The 20,274-nt window shown below is 43.9% G+C and overlaps 1 protein-coding gene across 1 annotated transcript; it reads right to left on the bottom strand.

The window, feature by feature from the left end:
- Nucleotides 1-246: 246 nt before the first annotated feature.
- Nucleotides 247-1,340, bottom strand: or95a1 (odorant receptor, family 95, subfamily A, member 1). Its single transcript, XM_020501969.2, has one exon. The coding sequence runs from the start codon at nt 1,296-1,298 to the stop codon at nt 333-335; it is 966 nt and encodes a 321-aa protein (XP_020357558.1). The 5' UTR covers nt 1,299-1,340; the 3' UTR covers nt 247-332.
- Between the last annotated feature and the right edge of the window lie 18,934 nt (nt 1,341-20,274).

Below are 20,274 nucleotides of genomic sequence, written 5' to 3'. Positions count from 1 at the left end.
ACTGAACGTCTTCCTGTGGGCGCACATTGATCCAGTGCGGTGACCCAAATTGGACCACTTGATAAATATGGAATTATAGTGACATCTAGCGTAGCGTATATCTCAAAGTATTTTAAAGCAATCTTTTCTATTCCAAACAAGCCTCTGTGTTTGAAGAAAAATGTACAGTTTTGTTAGATAGTAACCAACAAATCTAAGTTTTTAAAAGACACCAGCTTAATAATGACATAATGGCTGTCATCCAGCCAAGGTTATACTCTTTTAATGAACTAACATATACAGGCTACTAGTCTGTACATTGATTTGACAAGTGGCTCCGCTTCAGGACCAGTTCATTTGACCCTGGGCTTGGTGGCCAGGGCTCTGGGGCTGATCCTGTGTCTGTGTGAGCAGCACAAGACGGCTCTCCTCATGTAGCCCTTTAGGGACTCATCTCTCAGGCCGTAGATGAGCGGGCTGAGGAAGCGCGGCAGTAGGATGAAGCAGAAGTAGTTGAAGAAGGAGATGTGCTCTTGCAGCCAGCCGGCCTGCATACTGATGCGGCTCTCTGTGACCGGGTGGGTGAAGGCAATCATGCACAGCAGCAGCTGAAAACCGTGGAGCAGCACTGTGTGCATGGCCTTGCCCACCGAGGCCCGGTCCTGACGCATCTTCCTGGTCTCCAGCAGGATCCTCATGTAGGTGAACATGATGATGGCTGCCACCACAGCGAAGAACAGACCGTTGAGCGACACCTTGAACAGTGTCTGGATGGGGGATGAGTTGAGGACCACGGTTTTGCAGAGCACCGGGGTGGAGAGGACGTTCATGCCAGGCTGAGGCTCTCCCAGAGAGAAGTCCACAATGGGCAGGATGCAGCTGACCAGCCACAGGCTCAGGATGATGATCCAGATACGGTCAGCGCGCCAGGCAGCCGGGCGCTGCAGAGGGTAGAAGATGGCCACATAGCGCTCCAGGGACATAGCTGCCAGGATCAGAGGGGTGTTCTGGAAGGTGGAGGTGGAGAAGAAGAGTAGAGGTGCACAGTAGACGATGGCAAACTTCACATTGCCCATGACGAAGAGGAAGAGCAGGACAGAGGAGAGGAGCTGGAGAGTGTCGTTGATCAGCATGTAGGCAAACAGGATGTAGCGGGAGTTGTCCAGGAAATGTCTGTGGGAGGCGAACGTGTGCAGCATGACCACGATGCAGTAGAGGAAGATGCAAAAGAAGGGGATCACCACACACACCTTGATTATCACAGATAGGCTCTTCTGTGAGTTGGTGGCATTGCCTGGAAGGTCGGTCAGATTCTGCATTTTTCAATGTAGCCTGCTTGAGGAATGGTCGATGTCTGCAAATCTGAAATGTTGTGGAAAACAAAGACCTGATATGCACACAGAAACATTTATGACAAGATACATGATCCCAAAGATGAATAAGATACCATGAACTAACCTCAACTTGTCCTCTGATGGAGAAAGTAAAGGCTTGGGAGGGATGGATTGTGGATTTTTATACATTTTTGTCCATAACATCACCATGATACAAAACATCTCTGGGAAGAGGCATTTCCTTATTCTAAATGTTTTGACAGTATCTTGATTTCTCAAGGGAGAAATTAATTTCATTCCATTCTCAAAGTGCATTATGTTCATAATTATTGCTCAAGTTCCTCAACAGGGAAAAGGTCTAATGGGTGCTTAACTTTTACTTAGGGAACTCTTCAAAATACCTAATTAGAACAACTAATTAGAAGTAATGATAGTATGGTCTGATGATTTGAGCCATTATGTGGACCATACAAGAATCAAACCTACAACACTTGCAAGCACCTTGTCCAACCATTAGCTATTAGAGCCATCTTTACTCAGATTAACTGATAAAAAAAAACAGCTTTCACAATAGTGCAAAATCATATAGGCCATTTTGTCACTTTAAAATGGTGATCACATTTGATGAACTATGGGCTCTATTTAATCAACACCAGTTCAAATTTTCCTGGATAAGTCAAGCACATTATCTCTGTGCAGGGACAAAAGGATGTCTGAATTCACATGCAGACCAGTTTCTTTTTATTTGAATTTGGAAAATGGTTACATTTTGAAACAGCCCTATGTTTTGAAATTAAGGCTCAACAGGAGGCCTGCAATTTATGAAATGTAACTTAGACCAGTCAATGTTTCTTCAAATGTGTTTATTTACCTCAGTACTGTTATGCCAGTATTCGTAATACAGTATAAAATATTTGAGCGATCCTTGCTTTATGAGCATGTTACAATTCACACCAAGTGGGTTAACCCTATTGGTGCAATGCATCGGGTGTTTGCCTTTCACACCAGCCACCCGGGTTCTCCTCCCTGTCCCGTCATTCACTAAATTGGTGTCAGAAGTGGGATGGTGGCCGTGAGGCCAAAGGAACGCACAGATGTGTAAGGGGGGTGAGTAGTCAAAGCACTGGGACGTGCCTTTCCGTTCTGTGGGGGCCGTGTAGCGATCCTCTCTATATGAGCCACATTACAATTCCCACCAAGTGGATTTACCCTATTGGTGCAATGTGTAGGGTGTTTACTTTTCACGCCAGTGACTCGGTTTTGCTACTCTGGTCCGCCGTTCGCTACAATATCTATAAAACCTTGTTCTATTTTTAAATGCTGTTCTATCAAACTTTAGTGAAATGCATGCAGACCAGGGCAAAGAGTAAAAGGCATGTCTGTCTATCAGCGTTTGTTATTCTTTTCAGAGAGAATGGTGAAACCGTAAACATTGGCATAAGTTGTTTGTGAGGGGACTGCATTTGATGAACAGGGAGGCCTGTTTACTGTGTTGCCAGATGGATATCTCCAGAGTACAGTTAGAGAGAGAGCGTGTCCCCTGTTCCCTGATTAGTAATTAACAGACTGGTTGATTATTAACGGAGTTGAGCCTAATTGTGCAACGTTATGTTTTCTTTTATTTGGCAAACAAGATGACTCTGTTGAGACCAGCACACCAGGGCTTGGTCTGCTCTTGACGTAAGTCATGCGTCAGTAGTGAAGACAGCTGGGGCCAGGTCCAAACAGTGTGTTCTCCCTGGGACTCTGGGCCCCAGACAAACCTGATGTTCATTGGACTCCTGTACTGTATACGCCAGCTCAGCATGCCCCCAAAATGAAAACTACATGTATTGTTCCAGTCAAACTATCATAAAAAAAATGGCCACTAACATCAACTTCTGAAACAACAGAGATAGGGTTTAAAACATTATAGATTTAATAGATTTAGTTTCTGTCCGTCCTGTCTCCCTATAGTGCTGTCTTAGGCATCTCACAGTACGGACACATCTGCAGTCCTCATGCTTCCTTGCAGCATGCCTAAGGCACGTTCACGCAGATGAGCAGGTACCCTGGGCATCTTTCTTTTGGTGTTTTTCAGAGTCAGTAGAAAGGCCTCTTAGTGTCCTAAGTTTTCATAACTGTGACATTAATTGCCTACGGTCTGTAACCTGTTAGTGTCTTAACGACCGTTACACAGGTGCATGTTCATTAATTGTTTGTGGTTCATTGAACAAGCATGGGAAACAGTGTTTAAACACTTTACAATTAAGATCTGTGAATTTGTTTGGATTTTTACCAATTATCTTTAAAAGACAGGGTCCAGGAAAAGGGCAGTTTCTTTTTTTTAATGCGTTTAGTAGTTTGTCAGTACCAACATTGACCATCATAAAACACATCTTTTTACTACTACATAAAGAATGTCAGCAGAATCTGAAATAAATGTGAGAAGGTGGTCTTACTGTAATCCTTTAATAACAATAACAGTAACTATTGTAAAATAACTATAACCTATTATGGTATCAATATGTTTGTCTCTAAAAGGTTCATTGATGTCAAACACAACCCTTGCCCAGTCTCTGTCCCTAGCTAGGACATCATAGTGCCACAACTTTATAGTAAAAATCTATCCTGGCCAGAGTTCTCCAGCAATGTGGGTTGAAGTTAAGTCATCTAGCAACTATTGTGTTGATAAACAAGAGCTATGGTGACAGATTTTTCTGGTAGTTGTAAACAGTCATATATCAAGTGTCATGAGGGATAAAGACTGCTTTTTTCAGAGCAAATTTTGTCATATTGTCTAGAATACAAAGACGGATGGACTGCAATATGATGTTTATTAAAATCATTTTATGGTATCTATTGTATTCTGAAAGGCATCTCACCTTCACCTGTCTTATGATCATTTCACACATAGTATTGCTTGAATGACACACGATTTCTGTGTGAATAAACAGGATTTAGAATCGGTTTGTCTCCCTGTTAACCTGTAGCAAGTGTAGTTCTAGACTGTTGATTTGACCTTTCTCCATCAGCAGAGGGCCCAGTGTCATGACAATTTAGATGTAGTGTGTACTACTACACAGGTGTGTGCTTGAATTACTAATGACCTAGGTGTATCTACTGACAAAAAAAAATACATGTCAAATTTGCAGTTTAAAAATTGTATTTTCACATGTGAAATAGCTGTTTTCACACGTTGAACTTAAATTTTACACATGGAACCATATTACATTTTTCACATGTATTACATTTAGAGTTCACATGTTAAACACCACCTTTTCACATGTGAGGAGAATAACATGTTTTCACCTCACATGTGAATTGCAGTTTATGCAGTGAAAATCGGATACACAATTTCACATGTGAAAAACATTCATGTGAATATCACATTTGCCGTTTCATATGTGAAAATGTGATTGTTTTTCACTGCGAATAAGATTTTTACATGTTATTGTTTTTTTTTTATATGTGAACTTGTAGTTCTACATGTGAAAGTAAATATCAAATTTGAAGTATCACATGTAAGAAAACTCCAACTGCGAAAATCTCAGTCTGGAACATGTGGGGATGATATAATGTTATTCTTCTGTGACGACCTTCCTACTCTCTGCCGAATTCTTTCTCTTTGCTTTTATTTTAATTACTCTTTTTATTCACTTAGCAGCTTACTTTACCCATTTTTGTTGCATTGTTGAGAGATTAACTGGAAAGTAAGCATTTTATTGCACTGTGTACTCCATGGATATCATATGTAGCCTAGGGGGTATGTAGCTTTTTATCTGTCATGTTTGGAGTTGTGTTGCTCTGTAATGCGAACACTTACATTTTTCTTTACATTTCAAATGCAAGAAAATGCAAGAAAATACTAATCCAGAGGCGGCGCTCCTAGTGGCCGGGGACTTTAATGCACTTTAATTTAATCAGTTCTACCAGCTAAGTCTATTTTACCTCATTTCTACCAGCATGTCACATGTGCAACCAGAGGGGGAAAAAAACTCAAGACCACCTTTACTCCACACACAAAAATGTGTTCAAAGCTCTCCCTCGCCCTTCATTTGGCAAATCTGACCATAATTATATCCTCCTGATTCCTACTTACAAGCCAAAACTAAAGCAGGAAGTACCAGTGACTTGCTCGACACGGAAGTTGTCAGATGACGCAGATGCTTAGCTACAGGACTGTTTTGCTAGCACAGACTGGAATATGTTCCGGGATTCATCCGATGGCATTGAGGAGTATACCACATCAATCACCAGCTTCATCAATAAGTGCATCGGTGGCGTTGTCCCCACAGTGACAGTACGTACAGTACATACCCCAACCAGAAGCCATGGATTACAGGCAACATCTGCACTGAGCTAAAGACTAGAGCTGCCGTTTTCAAGGAGCGGGACTCGAACCCGGACGCTTATAAGAAATTCCGCTATGCCCTCCAACGAACCATCAAACAGCAAAATGTTAATACAGGACTAAGATTGAATCCTACTACACCAGCTCTGGCGCTCGTCGGATGTGATAGGGCTTGCAAACTATTATGGACTACAAAGGAAAACCCAGCTGCGAGCTGCCCAGTGACGCTAGCCTACCAGATGGCTAAATGCCTTTTATGCTTGCTTCAAGGCAAGCAACACTGAAGAATGCATGAGAGCACCAGCTGTTCCGGACGACTGTGTGATCACGCTCTCCGTAGGCGAAGTGAGTAAGACCTTTAAACAGGTCAACATTCACAAGGCCGCGGGGCCAGACGGATTACCAGGATTTGTACTCAGAGCTTGCGCAGACCAACTGGCAAGTGTTTTCGCTGACATTTTCAACCTCTCCCTGACCGAGTCTATAAAACCTACATGTTTCAAGCAGACCACCATAGTCTGTGTGCCCAAGAATGCCAAAGTAACCTGTCCTAATTGACTACTGCCCCGTAGCAATGAAGTGCTCACATCAACACAGTCAGCCCAGAAACTCTAGACTCACTCCAATTCGCATACCTCCTCAACAGATCCACAAATGATGCAAACTCAATTGCACTCCACACTGCCCTTTCCCACATGGACAAAAGGAACACCTATGCGAGAATGCTGTTCATTGACTGCAACTCAGCGTTCAACAACATAGTGCCCACAAAGCTTGTCACTAAGCTAAGGACCCTGTGGCTAAACACCTCCCTCTACAACTGGATCCTGGACTTCCTGACAGGCCACCCCCAAATGGTAAGGGTAGGCGACAACACATCTGCCACGCTGATCCTTAACACTAGGGCCCATCAGGGGTGTGTACTTAGTCCCCTCCTGTACTCTCTGTTCACCCACGACACCATTTGTGAATTGATCGCCCCCCATCTAGCTTCAGAGTTTGTTCTGTTAGGTGACCTAAACTGGGATATGCTTAACACCCCGGCAGTCCTACAATCTAAGCTAGATGCCCTCAATCTCACACAAATCATCAAGGAACCCACCAGGTACAACCCTAACTCTGTAAACAAGGGCACCCTCATAGACGTCATCCTGACCAACTGGCCCTCCAAATACACCTCCGCTGTCTTCAACCAGGATCTCAGCGATCACTGCCTCATTGCCTGTATCCGCTACGGAGCCGCAGTCAAACGACCACCCCTCATCACTGTCAAACGCTCCCTAAAACACTTCTGTGAGCAGGCCTTTCTAATCGACCTGGCCCGGGTATCCTGGAAGGACATTGACCTCATCCCGTCAGTTGAGGATGCCTGGTCATTCTTTAAAAGTAACTTCCTCACCATTTTAGATAAGCATGCTCCGTTCAAAAAATGCAGAACTAAGAACAGATACAGCCCTTGGTTCACTCCAGACCTGACTGCCCTCGACCAGCACAAAAACATCCTGTGGCGGACTGCAATAGCATCGAATAGTCCCCGTGATATGCAACTGTTCAGGGAAGTCCGGAACCAATACACGCAGTCAGTCAGGAAAGCTAAGGCCAGCTTCTTCAGGCAGAAGTTTGCATCCTGTAGCTCCAACTCCAAAAAGTTCTGGGACACTGTGAAGTCCATGGAGAACAAGAGCACCTCCTCCCAGCTGCCCACTGCACTGAGGCTAGGTAACACGGTCACCACTGATAAATCCATGATTATCGAAAACTTCAATAAGCATTTCTCAACGGCTGGCCATGCCTTCCGCCTGGCTACTTCAACCTCGGCCAACAGCTCCGCCCCCCCCGCAGCTCCTCGCCCAAGCCTCTCCAGGTTCTCCTTTACCCAAATCCAGATAGCAGATGTTCTGAAAGAGCTGCAAAACCTGGACCCGTACAAATCAGCTGGGCTTGACAATCTGGACCCTCTATTTCTGAAACTATCTGCCACCATTGTCGCAACCCCTATTACCAGCCTGTTCAACCTCTCTTTCATCTCGTCTGAGATCCCCAAGGATTGGAAAGCTGCCGCAGTCATCCCCCTCTTCAAAGGGGGAGACACCCTGGACCCAAACTGTTACAGACCTATATCCATCCTGCCCTGCCTATCTGCCAACCTGCTCCGAGGTGGCATAGCAGTTCAGACGTCTTTTGTCCTCGTCTTGTCGTGTCCTGTATATATATATATTTACAACTTTTTCACATACATTTTATTTTTATTTTCCATCAACTCATCTTCAAAACACTCTCCTGCAACCCGCCTCACCAATGTATATTTATAAAAAAGTATTATTTACCTCAGATCTGTAATCCTCCAAGAAGCTAGCCAGAAACTCCAGGAGGCTGGCCTGAAACTAGCCAGTAGCTAATCCAGAAGCTAGTTCAGAGGCTAGTTGGCTCCTTTACTGGCAAGTCGTTGGTGTTCAGCTAACCACGGTTTGTGGTCATCGGCTATCCTTTGGCTCGGGGGTCTGTCGCCAGTTCTGTGCGGCGCAGCGCGGCTCGGAGCGGAGCATACCGGACCAATTTTTCTCTCCATGTCCCTGGATTTCGACTGCTCTCTGGACATTCATGCCCGGATCTCACAGCTAGCTAGCTGCTATCCGTGTGACTATCGGCCTTCGTCGATTCCGGAGCAAACATCAATTGTTCCGGAGCTAGCAAGCTCCGTCAATCACTCCTGAGTTCCATCAATCGCACCTGGGCTGCAGTCGCCTATCCGGACCCGGTTTGCTGCCTTCGCGGAGCCCCACCGGGCCTTCACAACTGGACTGCCGACGTTATCTACCCGAAGGAGTTATTCGGCTGGCTCCTCCGTCGCGACGTTACCTGAACGCCCATCTGCGGCCTGCTAACCGTTAGCTGTCTTACCGGCTGCTATCTGAATAGACAATCGGACAATTTTTTTACATTTTTTTAAATTTTTTTTTAAATTCTTTTTTATTATTATTATTATGTTTTCTTCTTGGGCCTCTATAACTATATCTATTGTTTTTATTTTTGTTGTTGTTGTGTGATTTGGATTGATCCCCTCTACCACACGGAACCCCACTAATCTACTGACGGAGCGCAGGAGGTGGCTAACAACAGACCTCCATCCTATGCTAGCTGTCTAAATCACCAACCAACCTCTCCACTCACCGGACCCTTTTGATCACTCGACTAAGCATGCCTCTCCTTAATGTCAATATGTCTTGTCCATTTCTGTTCTGGTTAGTGTTTATTGGCTTATTTCACTGTAGAGCCTCTAGTCCTGCTCACTATACCTTATCCAACCTATTAGTTCCACCACCCACACATGCAATGACATCTCCTGGTTTCAACGATGTTTCTAGAGACAATATCTCTCTCTTCATCACTCAATACCTAGGTTTACCTCCACTGTATTCACATCCTACCATACATTTGTCTGTACATTATACCTTGATGCTATTTTATCGCCCCCAGAAACCTCCTTTTACTCTATGTTCCAGACGTTCTAGACGACCAATTCTCATAGCTTTTAGCCGTACCCTTATTCTACTCCTCCTATGTTCCTCTGGCGATGTAGAGGTGAATCCAGGCCCTGCAGTGCCTAGCTCCACTCCTATTCCCCAGGCGCTCTCTTTTGACGACTTCTGTAACCGTAATAGCCTTGGTTTCATGCATGTTAACATTAGAAGCCTCCTCCCTAAGTTTGTTCTATTCACTGCTTTAGCACACTCTGCCAACCCGGATGTTCTAGCTGTGTCTGAATCCTGGCTTAGGAAGACCACCAAAAACTCAGACATTTTAATTCCAAACTACAACATTTTCAGACAAGATAGAACTGCCAAAGGGGGCGGTGTTGCAATCTACTGCAAAGATAGCCTGCAGAGTTCTGTCCTACTATCCAGGTCTGTACCCAAACAATTTGAACTTCTACTTTTAAAAATCCACCTCTCTAAAAACAAGTCTCTCACCGTTGCCGCCTGCTATAGACCACCCTCTGCCCCCAGCTGTGCTCTGGACACCATATGTGAACTGATTGCCCCCCATCTATCTTCAGAGTTCGTGCTGCTAGGCGACCTAAACTGGAACATGCTTAACACCCCAGCCATCCTACAATCTAAACTTGATGCCCTCAATCTCACACAAATAATCAATGAACCTACCAGGTACCTCCCCAAAACCTTAAACACGGGCACCCTCATAGATATCATCCTAACCAACTTCCCCTCTAAATACACCTCTGCTGTCTTCAACCAAGATCTCAGCGATCACTGCCTCATTGCCTGCATCCGTAATGGGTCAGCGGTCAAACGACCTCCACTCATCACTGTAAAACGCTCCCTGAAACACTTCTGCGAGCAGGCCTTTCTAATCGACCTGGCCGGGGTATCCTGGAAGGATATTGATCTCATCCCGTCAGTAGAGGATGCCTGGATATTTTTTTTAAATGCCTTCCTAACCATCTTAAATAAACATGCCCCATTTAAGAAATTTAGAACCAGGAACAGATATAGCCCTTGGTTCTCCCCAGACCTGACTGCCCTTAACCAACACAAAAACATCCTATGGCGTTCTGCATTAGCATCGAACAGCCCCCGTGATATGCAGCTGTTCAGGGAAGCTAGAAATCATTATACACAGGCAGTTAGAAAAGCCAAGGCTAGCTTTTTCAAGCAGAAATTTGCTTCCTGCAACACTAACTCAAAAAAGTTCTGGGACACTGTAAAGTCCATGGAGAATAAGAACACCTCCTCCCAGCTGCCCACTGCACTGAAGATAGGAAACACTGTCACCACTGATAAATCCACCATAATTGAGAATTTCAATAAGCATTTTTCTACGGCTGGCCATGCTTTCCACCTGGCTACTCCTACCCCGGACAACAGCACTGCACCCCCAACAGCAACTCGCCCAAGCCTTCCCCATTTCTCCTTCTCCCAAATCCATTCAGCTGATGTTCTGAAAGAGCTGCAAAATCTGGACCCCTACAAATCAGCCGGGCTAGACAATCTGGACCCTTTCTTTCTAAAATTATCTGCCGAAATTGTTGCCACCCCTATTACTAGCCTGTTCAACCTCTCTTTCGTGTCGTCTGAGATTCCCAAAGATTGGAAAGCAGCTGCGGTCATCCCCCTCTTCAAAGGGGGGGACACTCTTGACCCAAACTGCTACAGACCTATATCTATCCTACCGTGCCTTTCTAAGGTCTTCGAAAGCCAAGTCAACAAACAGATTACCGACCATTTCGAATCTCACCATACCTTCTCTGCTATGCAATCCGGTTTCAGAGCTGGTCATGGGTGCACCTCAGCCACGCTCAAGGTCCTAAACGATATCTTAACCGCCATCGATAAGAAACATTACTGTGCAGCCGTATTCATTGATCTGGCCAAGGCTTTCGACTCTGTCAATCACCATATCCTCATCGGCAGACTCGACAGCCTTGGTTTCTCAAATGATTGCCTCGCCTGGTTCACCAACTACTTCTCTGATAGAGTTCAGTGTGTCAAATCGGAGGGTCTGCTGTCCGGACCTCTGGCAGTCTCTATGGGGGTGCCACAGGGTTCAATTCTTGGACCGACTCTCTTCTCTGTATACATCAATGAGGTCGCTCTTGCTGCTGGTGAGTCCCTGATCCACCTCTACGCAGACGACACCATTCTGTATACTTCCGGCCCTTCTTTGGACACTGTGTTAACAACCCTCCAGGCAAGCTTCAATGCCATACAACTCTCCTTCCGTGGCCTCCAATTGCTCTTAAATACAAGTAAAACTAAATGCATGCTCTTCAACCGATCGCTACCTGCACCTACCCGCCTGTCCAACATCACTACTCTGGACGGCTCTGACTTAGAATACGTGGACAACTACAAATACTTAGGTGTCTGGTTAGACTGTAAACTCTCCTTCCAGACCCATATCAAACATCTCCAATCCAAAGTTAAATCTAGAATTGGCTTCCTATTTCGCAACAAAGCATCCTTCACTCATGCTGCCAAACATACCCTTGTAAAACTGACCATCCTACCAATCCTCGACTTTGGCGATGTCATTTACAAAATAGCCTCCAATACCCTACTCAACAAATTGGATGCAGTCTATCACAGTGCAATCCGTTTTATCACCAAAGCCCCATATACTACCCACCATTGCGACCTGTACGCTCTCGTTGGCTGGCCCTCGCTTCATACTCGTCGCCAAACCCACTGGCTCCATGTCATCTACAAGACCCTGCTAGGTAAAGTCCCCCCTTATCTCAGCTCGCTGGTCACCATAGCATCTCCCACCTGTAGCACACGCTCCAGCAGGTATATCTCTCTAGTCACCCCCAAAACCAATTCTTTCTTTGGCCACCTCTCCTTCCAGTTCTCTGCTGCCAATGACTGGAACGAACTACAAAAATCTCTGAAACTGGAAACACTTATCTCCCTCACTAGCTTTAAGCACCAACTGTCAGAGCAGCTCACAGATTACTGCACCTGTACATAGCCCACCTATAATTTAGCCCAAACAACTACCTCTTTCCCAACTGTATTTAATTTTTATTTATTTATTTATTTTGCTGCTTTGCACCCCATTATTTTTTATTTCTACTTTGCACATTCTTCCATTGCAAAACTACCATTCCAGTATTTTACTTGCTATATTGTACTTACTTTGCCATCATGGCCTTTTTTGCCTTTACCTCCCTTCTCACCTCATTTGCTCACATTGTATATAGACTTGTTTATACTGCATTATTGACTGTATGTTTGTTTTTACTCCATGTGTAACTCTGTGTCGTTTTATCTGTCGAACTGCTTTGCTTTATCTTGGCCAGGTCGCAATTGTAAATGAGAACTTGTTCTCAACTTGCCTACCTGGTTAAATAAAGGTAAAATAAATAAATAAAAAATAAATAAATCTAAGGTCTTCGAAAGCCAAGTCAACAAACAGGTCACTGACCATCTCGAATCCCACCGTACCTTCTCCGCTGTGCAATCTGGTTTCCGAGCCGGTCATGGGTGCACCTCAGCCACACTCAAGGTACTAAACGATATCATAACCGCCATCGATAAAAGACAGTACTGTGCAGCCGTCTTCATCGACCTTGCCAAGGCTTTCGACTCTGTCAATCACCATATTCTTATCGGCAGACTCAGTAGCCTCGGTTTTTCGGATGACTGCCTTGCCTGGTTCACCAATTACTTTGCAGACAGAGTTCAGTGTGTCAAATCGGAGGGCATGCTGTCCGGTCCTCTGGCAGTCTCTATGGGGGTGCCACAGGGTTCAATTCTCGGGCCGACTCTTTTCTCTGTGTATATCAATGATGTTGCTCTTGATGCGGGCGATTCCCTGATCCACCTCTACGCAGACGACACCATTCTATATACTTTCGGCCCGTCTTTGGACACTGTGCTATCTAACCTCCAAACAAGCTTCAATGCCATACAACACTCCTTCCGTGGCCTCCAACTGCTCTTAAATGCTAGTAAAACCAAATGCATGCTTTTCAACCGGTCGCTGCCTGCACCTGCATGCCCGACTAGCATCACCACCCTGGATGGTTCCGACCTAGAATATGTGGACGTCTATAAGTACCTAGGTGTCTGGCTAGACTGCAAACTCTCCTTCCAGACTCATATCAAACATCTCCAATCGAAAATCAAATCAAGAGTCGGCTTTCTATTCCGCAACAAAGCCTCCTTCACTCACGCCGCCAAGCTTACCCTAGTAAAACTGACTATCCTACCGATCCTCGACTTCGGCGATGTCATCTACAAAATGGCTTCCAACACTCTACTCAGCAAACTGGATGCAGTCTATCACAGTGCCATCCGTTTTGTCACTAAAGCACCTTATACCACCCACCACTGCGACTTGTATGCTCTAGTCGGCTGGCCCTCGCTACATATTCGTCGCCAGACCCACTGGCTCCAGGTCATCTACAAGTCTATGCTAGGTAAAGCTCCGCCTTATCTCAGCTCACTGGTCACGATGGCAACACCCATCCGTAGCACGCGCTCCAGCAGGTGTATCTCACTGATCATCCCTAAAGCCAACACCTCATTTGGCCGCCTTTCGTTCCAGTACTCTGCTGCCTGTGACTGGAACGAATTGCAAAAATCGCTGAAGTTGGAGACTTTTATCTCCCTCACCAACTTCAAACATCAGCTATCTGAGCAGCTAACCGATCGCTGCAGCTGTACATAGTCTATTGGTAAATAGCCCACCCTTTTCACCTACCTCATCCCCATACTGTTTTTATTTATTTACTTTTCTGCTCTTCTGCACACCAATATCTCTACCTGTACATGACCATCTGATCATTTATCACTCCAGTGTTAATCTGCAAAATTGTAATTATTTGCCTATCTCCTCATGCCTTTTGCACACATTGTATATAGACCCCCCCTTTGTTTTCTACTGTGTTATTGACTTGTTAATTGTTTACTCCATGTGTAACTCTTTGTTGTATGCTCACACTGCTATGCTTTATCTTGGCCAGGTCGCAGTTGCAAATGAGAACTTGTTCTCAACTAGCCTACCTGGTTAAATAAAGGTTAAATAAAAAGAAATAAAAAAAACGACTGCGTGGCCAAGCACAACTCCAACACCATCATTAAGTTAGCTGACGACACAACAGTGCTAGGCCTGATCACTCCCGAGTGGTGCAGCTGTCTAAGGCACTGCATCTTAGTGCTAGAGGCATCACTACAGACCCTGGTTTGAACCTGGGCTGTATTACAACCGGCCGTGATCGGGAGTACCACAGGGCGGCACTCAATTGGCCCAGCATCATCTGTGTTAGGGGAGGCCAGGGTAGGCTGTCATTGTAAATAAGAATTTGTTCTTAAATGATTTGACTAGTTAAATAAAGATTCAATACATCTTAAAACCTCTAGTGACTCCCCATCCCGCACGAGGGAGCGTAATCATCGACTGACACTAATTAGCATAACGCAACGGACATAAATATTCCTAGAAAATATTCCTATTCATGAAAATCACAAGTGAAATATATTGAGACACAGCTTAGCCTTTTGTTAATCACCCTGTCATCTCAGATTTTCAAAATATTCTTTACAGCCAAAGCTAGACAAGCATTTGTGTAAGTTTATCGATAGCCTAGAATAGCGTTTTGTCCAGCTAGCAGCAGGTAACTTGGTCACGGAAATCAGAAAAGCAATCAAATTAAATCATTTACCTTTGATGAGCTTTGGATGTTTTCACTCACGAGACTCCCAGTTAGATAGCCAATGTTCCTTTTTTCCAAAAATATTATTTTTGTAGGTGAAATAGCTCCATTTGTTCTTCACCTTTGGCTGAGAAATCGCCCGGAAATTGCAGTCACGAAAATATTCAAAATGATCTCCATAATATCGACAGAAACATGGCAAACATTGTTTATAATCAATCCTCAAGGTGTTTTTCAAATATCTATTCGATAATATATCCACAGGGACAATTCGTTTTTCAGTAGGACCGATTGGAATAATGGCTACCTCTGTATTTTACACGAGAATCACTCTGGGAGCATCAGGTGACCACTTGCGCAATGTAGCCGCTTACGGGTATTCTTCAACATAAATGCGTAAAACTACGTCACAATGCTGTAGACACCTTTGGGAATACAGAGAAAAAGTCATCTGTAATCTAGCCCATTCACTGCTCAATAGGGACGCATTGGAACGCAGCGCTTTCAAAACATGAGGCACTTCCTGATTGGATTTTTCTCAGGCTTTCGCCTGCAACATCAGTTCTGTTATACTCACAGACAATATTTTTACAGTTTTGGAAACTTTAGAGTGTTTTCTATCCTAAGCTGTCAAATATATGCATATTCTAGCATCTTGTCCTGACAAAATATCCCGTTTTCTATGGGAACGTTATTTTTCCAAAAATGAAAATACTGCCTCCTAGTCACAAAAGGACAAATGTAAAAAAAAGAAATCACCAACAATGATGAGAAAGCCTATATGGAGAGATCTGGCAGTGTGGTGCCATGGCAACAACCTCATTCTCAACGTGAGCAAGACAAGTAGCTGATTGTGGACTACAGGAAAAGGAGGGCTGAACACATCCCCATTCACATCGACGGGGCTGTAGTGGAGAAGGTCGAAAGCTTCAAGTTCCTTGCTGTCCACATCACTAACAAACTATCATGGTCCAAACACACCAAGACAGTTGTGAAGAGGGCTTGACAACACCTATTCCCCTCTCAGGAGACTGTAAAGATTTGGCATAGCCATCAGATACTCAAAAAGTTATACAGCTGCACCATTGAAAGCGTCCTGACCGGTTGCATCACTGCCTGAAATCGCAACTGCTTGACAACCAACCGTAAGGCGCTACAGAGGGTTGTGCTTACGGCCCAGTACATCACCGGGGTCAAGCTTCCTGCCATCTAGGACCTCTATACTAGACTGTGTCAGAGGAAGGCCCAAAAAATTGTCAAAGACTCCAGCCACCCAAGACATGGACTGTTTTCTCTGCTACAGCACGGCAAGTGGTACCGGACCACAAAGTCTAGGTCCAAAAGGCTCCTTAACAGCTTCTACCCCCAAGCCATAAGACTATTGAAAAAGTAATCAATAGGCTACACATACTATTTGAATTATCCCTCCCACCCTGCTTTTTTTTACACTGCTGCTACTCCCTGTTTATTAACTATGCATAGTCATTTTACCCCTACCTACATGTACATATTACCTCAATTACCTCGACTAACCTGTAACCCCACACATTGACTCGGTACCAGTAACCCCTGTATATGGCCTCGTTATTGTTATTTTATTGTGTTACTTTTTTAACCTAAATGTTTTTGGGGAATATTGTCTTAACTCTTATATTCTTAAAACTGTGTTGTTTGTTAAGGGCTTTTAAGTAAGCATTTCACTGTAAGGTCTACAACTGTTGTATTCGGTACATGTGACAAATAAAATTGTGTTTGATTTGACATTTAAGTCTGTGTTAAGTCAACTTGTTTCAAGTCTGAATAGGAATTCTACCTTTTCCTGTGTGGAATTCCACCTTTATTTTTTCAATGCTTTGTTCAGACAGATAGAGAAACTGAAGGATACAGTGAAGGAGTGAAAGTGGGACAGGAATTGAACCCCTGACTTGTAGGGCAGTAAAATGGCAATCTTCTTTGGCATGTGACCCACTCGACCACATCTGGACCCTTTCTTTCTAAAAAATGATCTGCCGAAATTGTTGCCACCCCTATTACTAGCCTGTTCAACCTTTCTTTCGTGTCGTCTAAGATTCCCAAAGATTGGAAAGCAGCTGCGGTCATCCCCCTCTTCAAAGGGGGGGACACTCTTGACCCAAACTGCTACAGACCTATATCTATCCTACCCTGCCTTTCTAAGGTCTTCGAAAGCCAAGTCAACAAACAGATTACGACCATTTCGAATCTCACCATACCTTCTCTGCTATGCTATCTGGTTTCAGAGCTGGTCATGGGTGCACCTCAGCCACGCTCAAGGTCCTAAACAATATCTTAACCGCCATCGATAAGAAACATTACTGTGCAGCCATATTCATTGATCTGGCCAAGGCCTTCGACTCTGTCAATCACCACATCCTCATCGGCAGACTCGACAGCCTTGGTTTCTTAAATGATTGCCTCGCCTGGTTCACCAACTACTTCTCTGATAGAGTTCAGTGTGTCAAATCGGAGGGTCTGCTGTCCGGACCTCTGGCAGTCTCTATGGGGGTGCCACAGGGTTCAATTCTTGGACTGACTCTCTTCTCTGTATACATCAATGATGTCGCTCTTGCTGCTGCTGAGTCTCTGATCCACCTGTACGCAGACGACACCATTCTGTATACTTCTGGTCCTTCTGTGGTAACAACCCTCCAGGCAAGCTTCAATGCCGTACAACTCTCCTTCCGTGGCCTCCAATTGCTCTTAAATACAAGTAAAACTAAATGCATGCTCTTCAACCGATCGCTGCCTGCACCTGCCCACCTGTCCAACATCACTACTCTGGACGGCTCTGACTTAGAATACGTGGACAACTACAAATACCTAGGTGTCTGGTTAGACTGTAAACTCTCCTTCCAGACCCACATCAAACATCTCCAATCCAAAGTTAAATCTAGAATTGGCTTCCTATTTCGCAAACAAAGCATCCTTCACTCATGCTGCCAAACATACCCTTGTAAAACTGACCATCCTACCAATCCTCGACTTCAGCGATGTCATTTACAAAATAGCCTCCAATTACCTACTCAACAAATTGGATGCAGTCTATCACAGTGCAATCCGTTTTGTCACCAAAGCCCCATATACTACCCACCATTGCGACCTGTACGCTCTCGTTGGCTGGCCCTCGCTTCATACTCGTTGCCAAACCCACTGGCTCCATGTCATCTACAAGACCCTGCTAGGTAAAGTCCCCCCTTATCTCAGCTCGCTGGTCACCATAGCATCACCCACCTGTAGCACGCGCTCCAGCAGGTATTTCTCTCTGGTCCCAAAACCAATTCTTTCTTTGGCCACCTCTCCTTCCAGTTCTCTGCTGCCAATGACTGGAACGAACTACAAAAATCTCTGAAACTGGAAACACTTATCTCCCTCACTAGCTTTAAGCACCAACTGTCAGAGCAGCTCACAGATTACTGCACCTGTACATAGCCCACCTATAATTTAGCCCAAACAACTACCTCTTTCCCTACTGTATTTATTTTATTTATTTATTTATTTTGCTCCTTTGCACCCCATTATTTTTATTTCTACTTTGCACTTTCTTCCACTGCAAATCTACCATTCCAGTGTTTTACTTGCTATATTGTATTTACTTTGCCACCATGGCCTTTTTTTTGCCTTTACCTCCCTTATCTCACCTCATTTGCTCACATCGTATATAGACTTGTTTATACTGTATTATTGACTGTATGTTTGTTTTACTCCATGTGTAACTCTGTGTCGTTGTATGTGTCGAACTGCTTTGCTTTATCTTGGCCAGGTCGCAATTGTAAATGAGAACTTGTTCTCAACTTGCCTACCTGGTTAAATAAAGGTGAAATAAAATAAATAAATAAATCTCCATGTGCCATGTGAGAAGTTTGTAAATCAAGCCTGGGCCCCCATGTCAGAAGACAAATGTTTAGATTAAAGGCAAAATGTGAACTTCAAACATTGTGCTGCCGCACTGTTCAGAAGGTGGTGGAGAGAGGGCATTCATGTTAGGAGTGCCCTCTAGATTACTCTATGGTCAAATGTAAACACCAACCTGGTTCCAGAGAAAAATGTATTATATCTTACAAAATTCTGTACCACTCCGTTTAGTATAATATGTTAATTTACATGTCGTACTAAATGTAATAGCGGTCATGCAATTTAATAATAATTACAGGACGTATAGTATCCTATGATCGCATTTGACCCATTTAGCACGATATATTACATTGACATGCTACGTTAGGTTAAGGGTTAAGGTTAGGGTTAGGAGTTAGGTTAAAGGGTTAGCTAACATGCTAAGTAGTAAGTAGTTGCAAATTAGCTAAAGTTGTCCATGGTGAGATTTGAACACGCGACTTTTGGGTTGTTAGACGTTCGTGTTATACACCCTACTGTTTGAATAAATGTGGTTATTAGGCCTAGTGACGGTTGATACTGATAGCAGCTAATATTTAGCATGATAGAAATAGGAAAGAGAGAATGTTGGGGTAACTTATACTTATTCGAGAGTGCCTATCCCTGCAATTTAAAGGGCTGTTCAATAAAAATGTTGCTTAATGGCACAGCATTTCATAAACTTTACTGTATGAAAGTTGATATGTTTCAGTTTGCTGCCACTGGTTTCACATTTGTCTGAAGTAGATGCTTTTCCCACTTTATTCATGATTTCCTTGCACGTAAAGGTGGTGGAATTATTAGGGAATTAAGTCAAGGTCAGAATATTGCGTATCAGACACACTTGGCCACAACTTCATTTATTCAATCTCTATCCCAAACTAATAGCAGGTGAATAGCTTGCTATTCTCATGCTTAAGTTCAAGGTCAGAATACATATATAGAGAAACGTGCATAAAAACTGAATTACATTCCATTTAAGCGTGTTTACATCGGGTCAGAATTGGGCACAAAGGGATTTACAGTGCCTTGCGAAAGTACATAAAGATATAAAACTGTATTTTTTTGTGAAGAATCAACAACAAGTGGGACACAATCATAAAGTGGAACGACATTTATTGGATATTTCAAACTTTTTTAACAAATCAAAAACTGAAAAATTGGGCGTGCAAAATTATTCAGCCCCTTTACTTTCAGTGCAGCAAACTCTCTCCAGAAGTTCAGTGAGGATCTCTGAATGATCCAATGTTGACCTAAATGACTAATGATGATAAATACAATCCACCTGTGTGTAATCAAGTCTCCGTATAAATGCACCTGCACTGTGATAGTCTCAGAGGTCCGTTAAAAGCGCAGAGAGCATCATGAAGAACAAGGAACACACCAGGCAGGTCCGAGATACTGTTGTGAAGAAGTTTAAAGCCGGATTTGGATACAAAAAGATTTCCCAAGCTTTAAACATCCCAAGGAGCACTGTGCAAGCGATAATATTGAAATGGAAGGAGTATCAGACCACTGCAAATCTACCAAGACCTGGCCGTCCCTCTAAACTTTCAGCTCAT

The sequence above is a fragment of the Oncorhynchus kisutch genome, linkage group LG15, assembly GCF_002021735.2.
Source record: "Oncorhynchus kisutch isolate 150728-3 linkage group LG15, Okis_V2, whole genome shotgun sequence".
NCBI classification, from domain to species: Eukaryota; Metazoa; Chordata; class Actinopteri; order Salmoniformes; family Salmonidae; genus Oncorhynchus; species Oncorhynchus kisutch.
The sequence above is the reverse complement of the archived record's forward strand: the minus strand, read 5'-3'. Positions and strand labels throughout refer to the sequence as shown.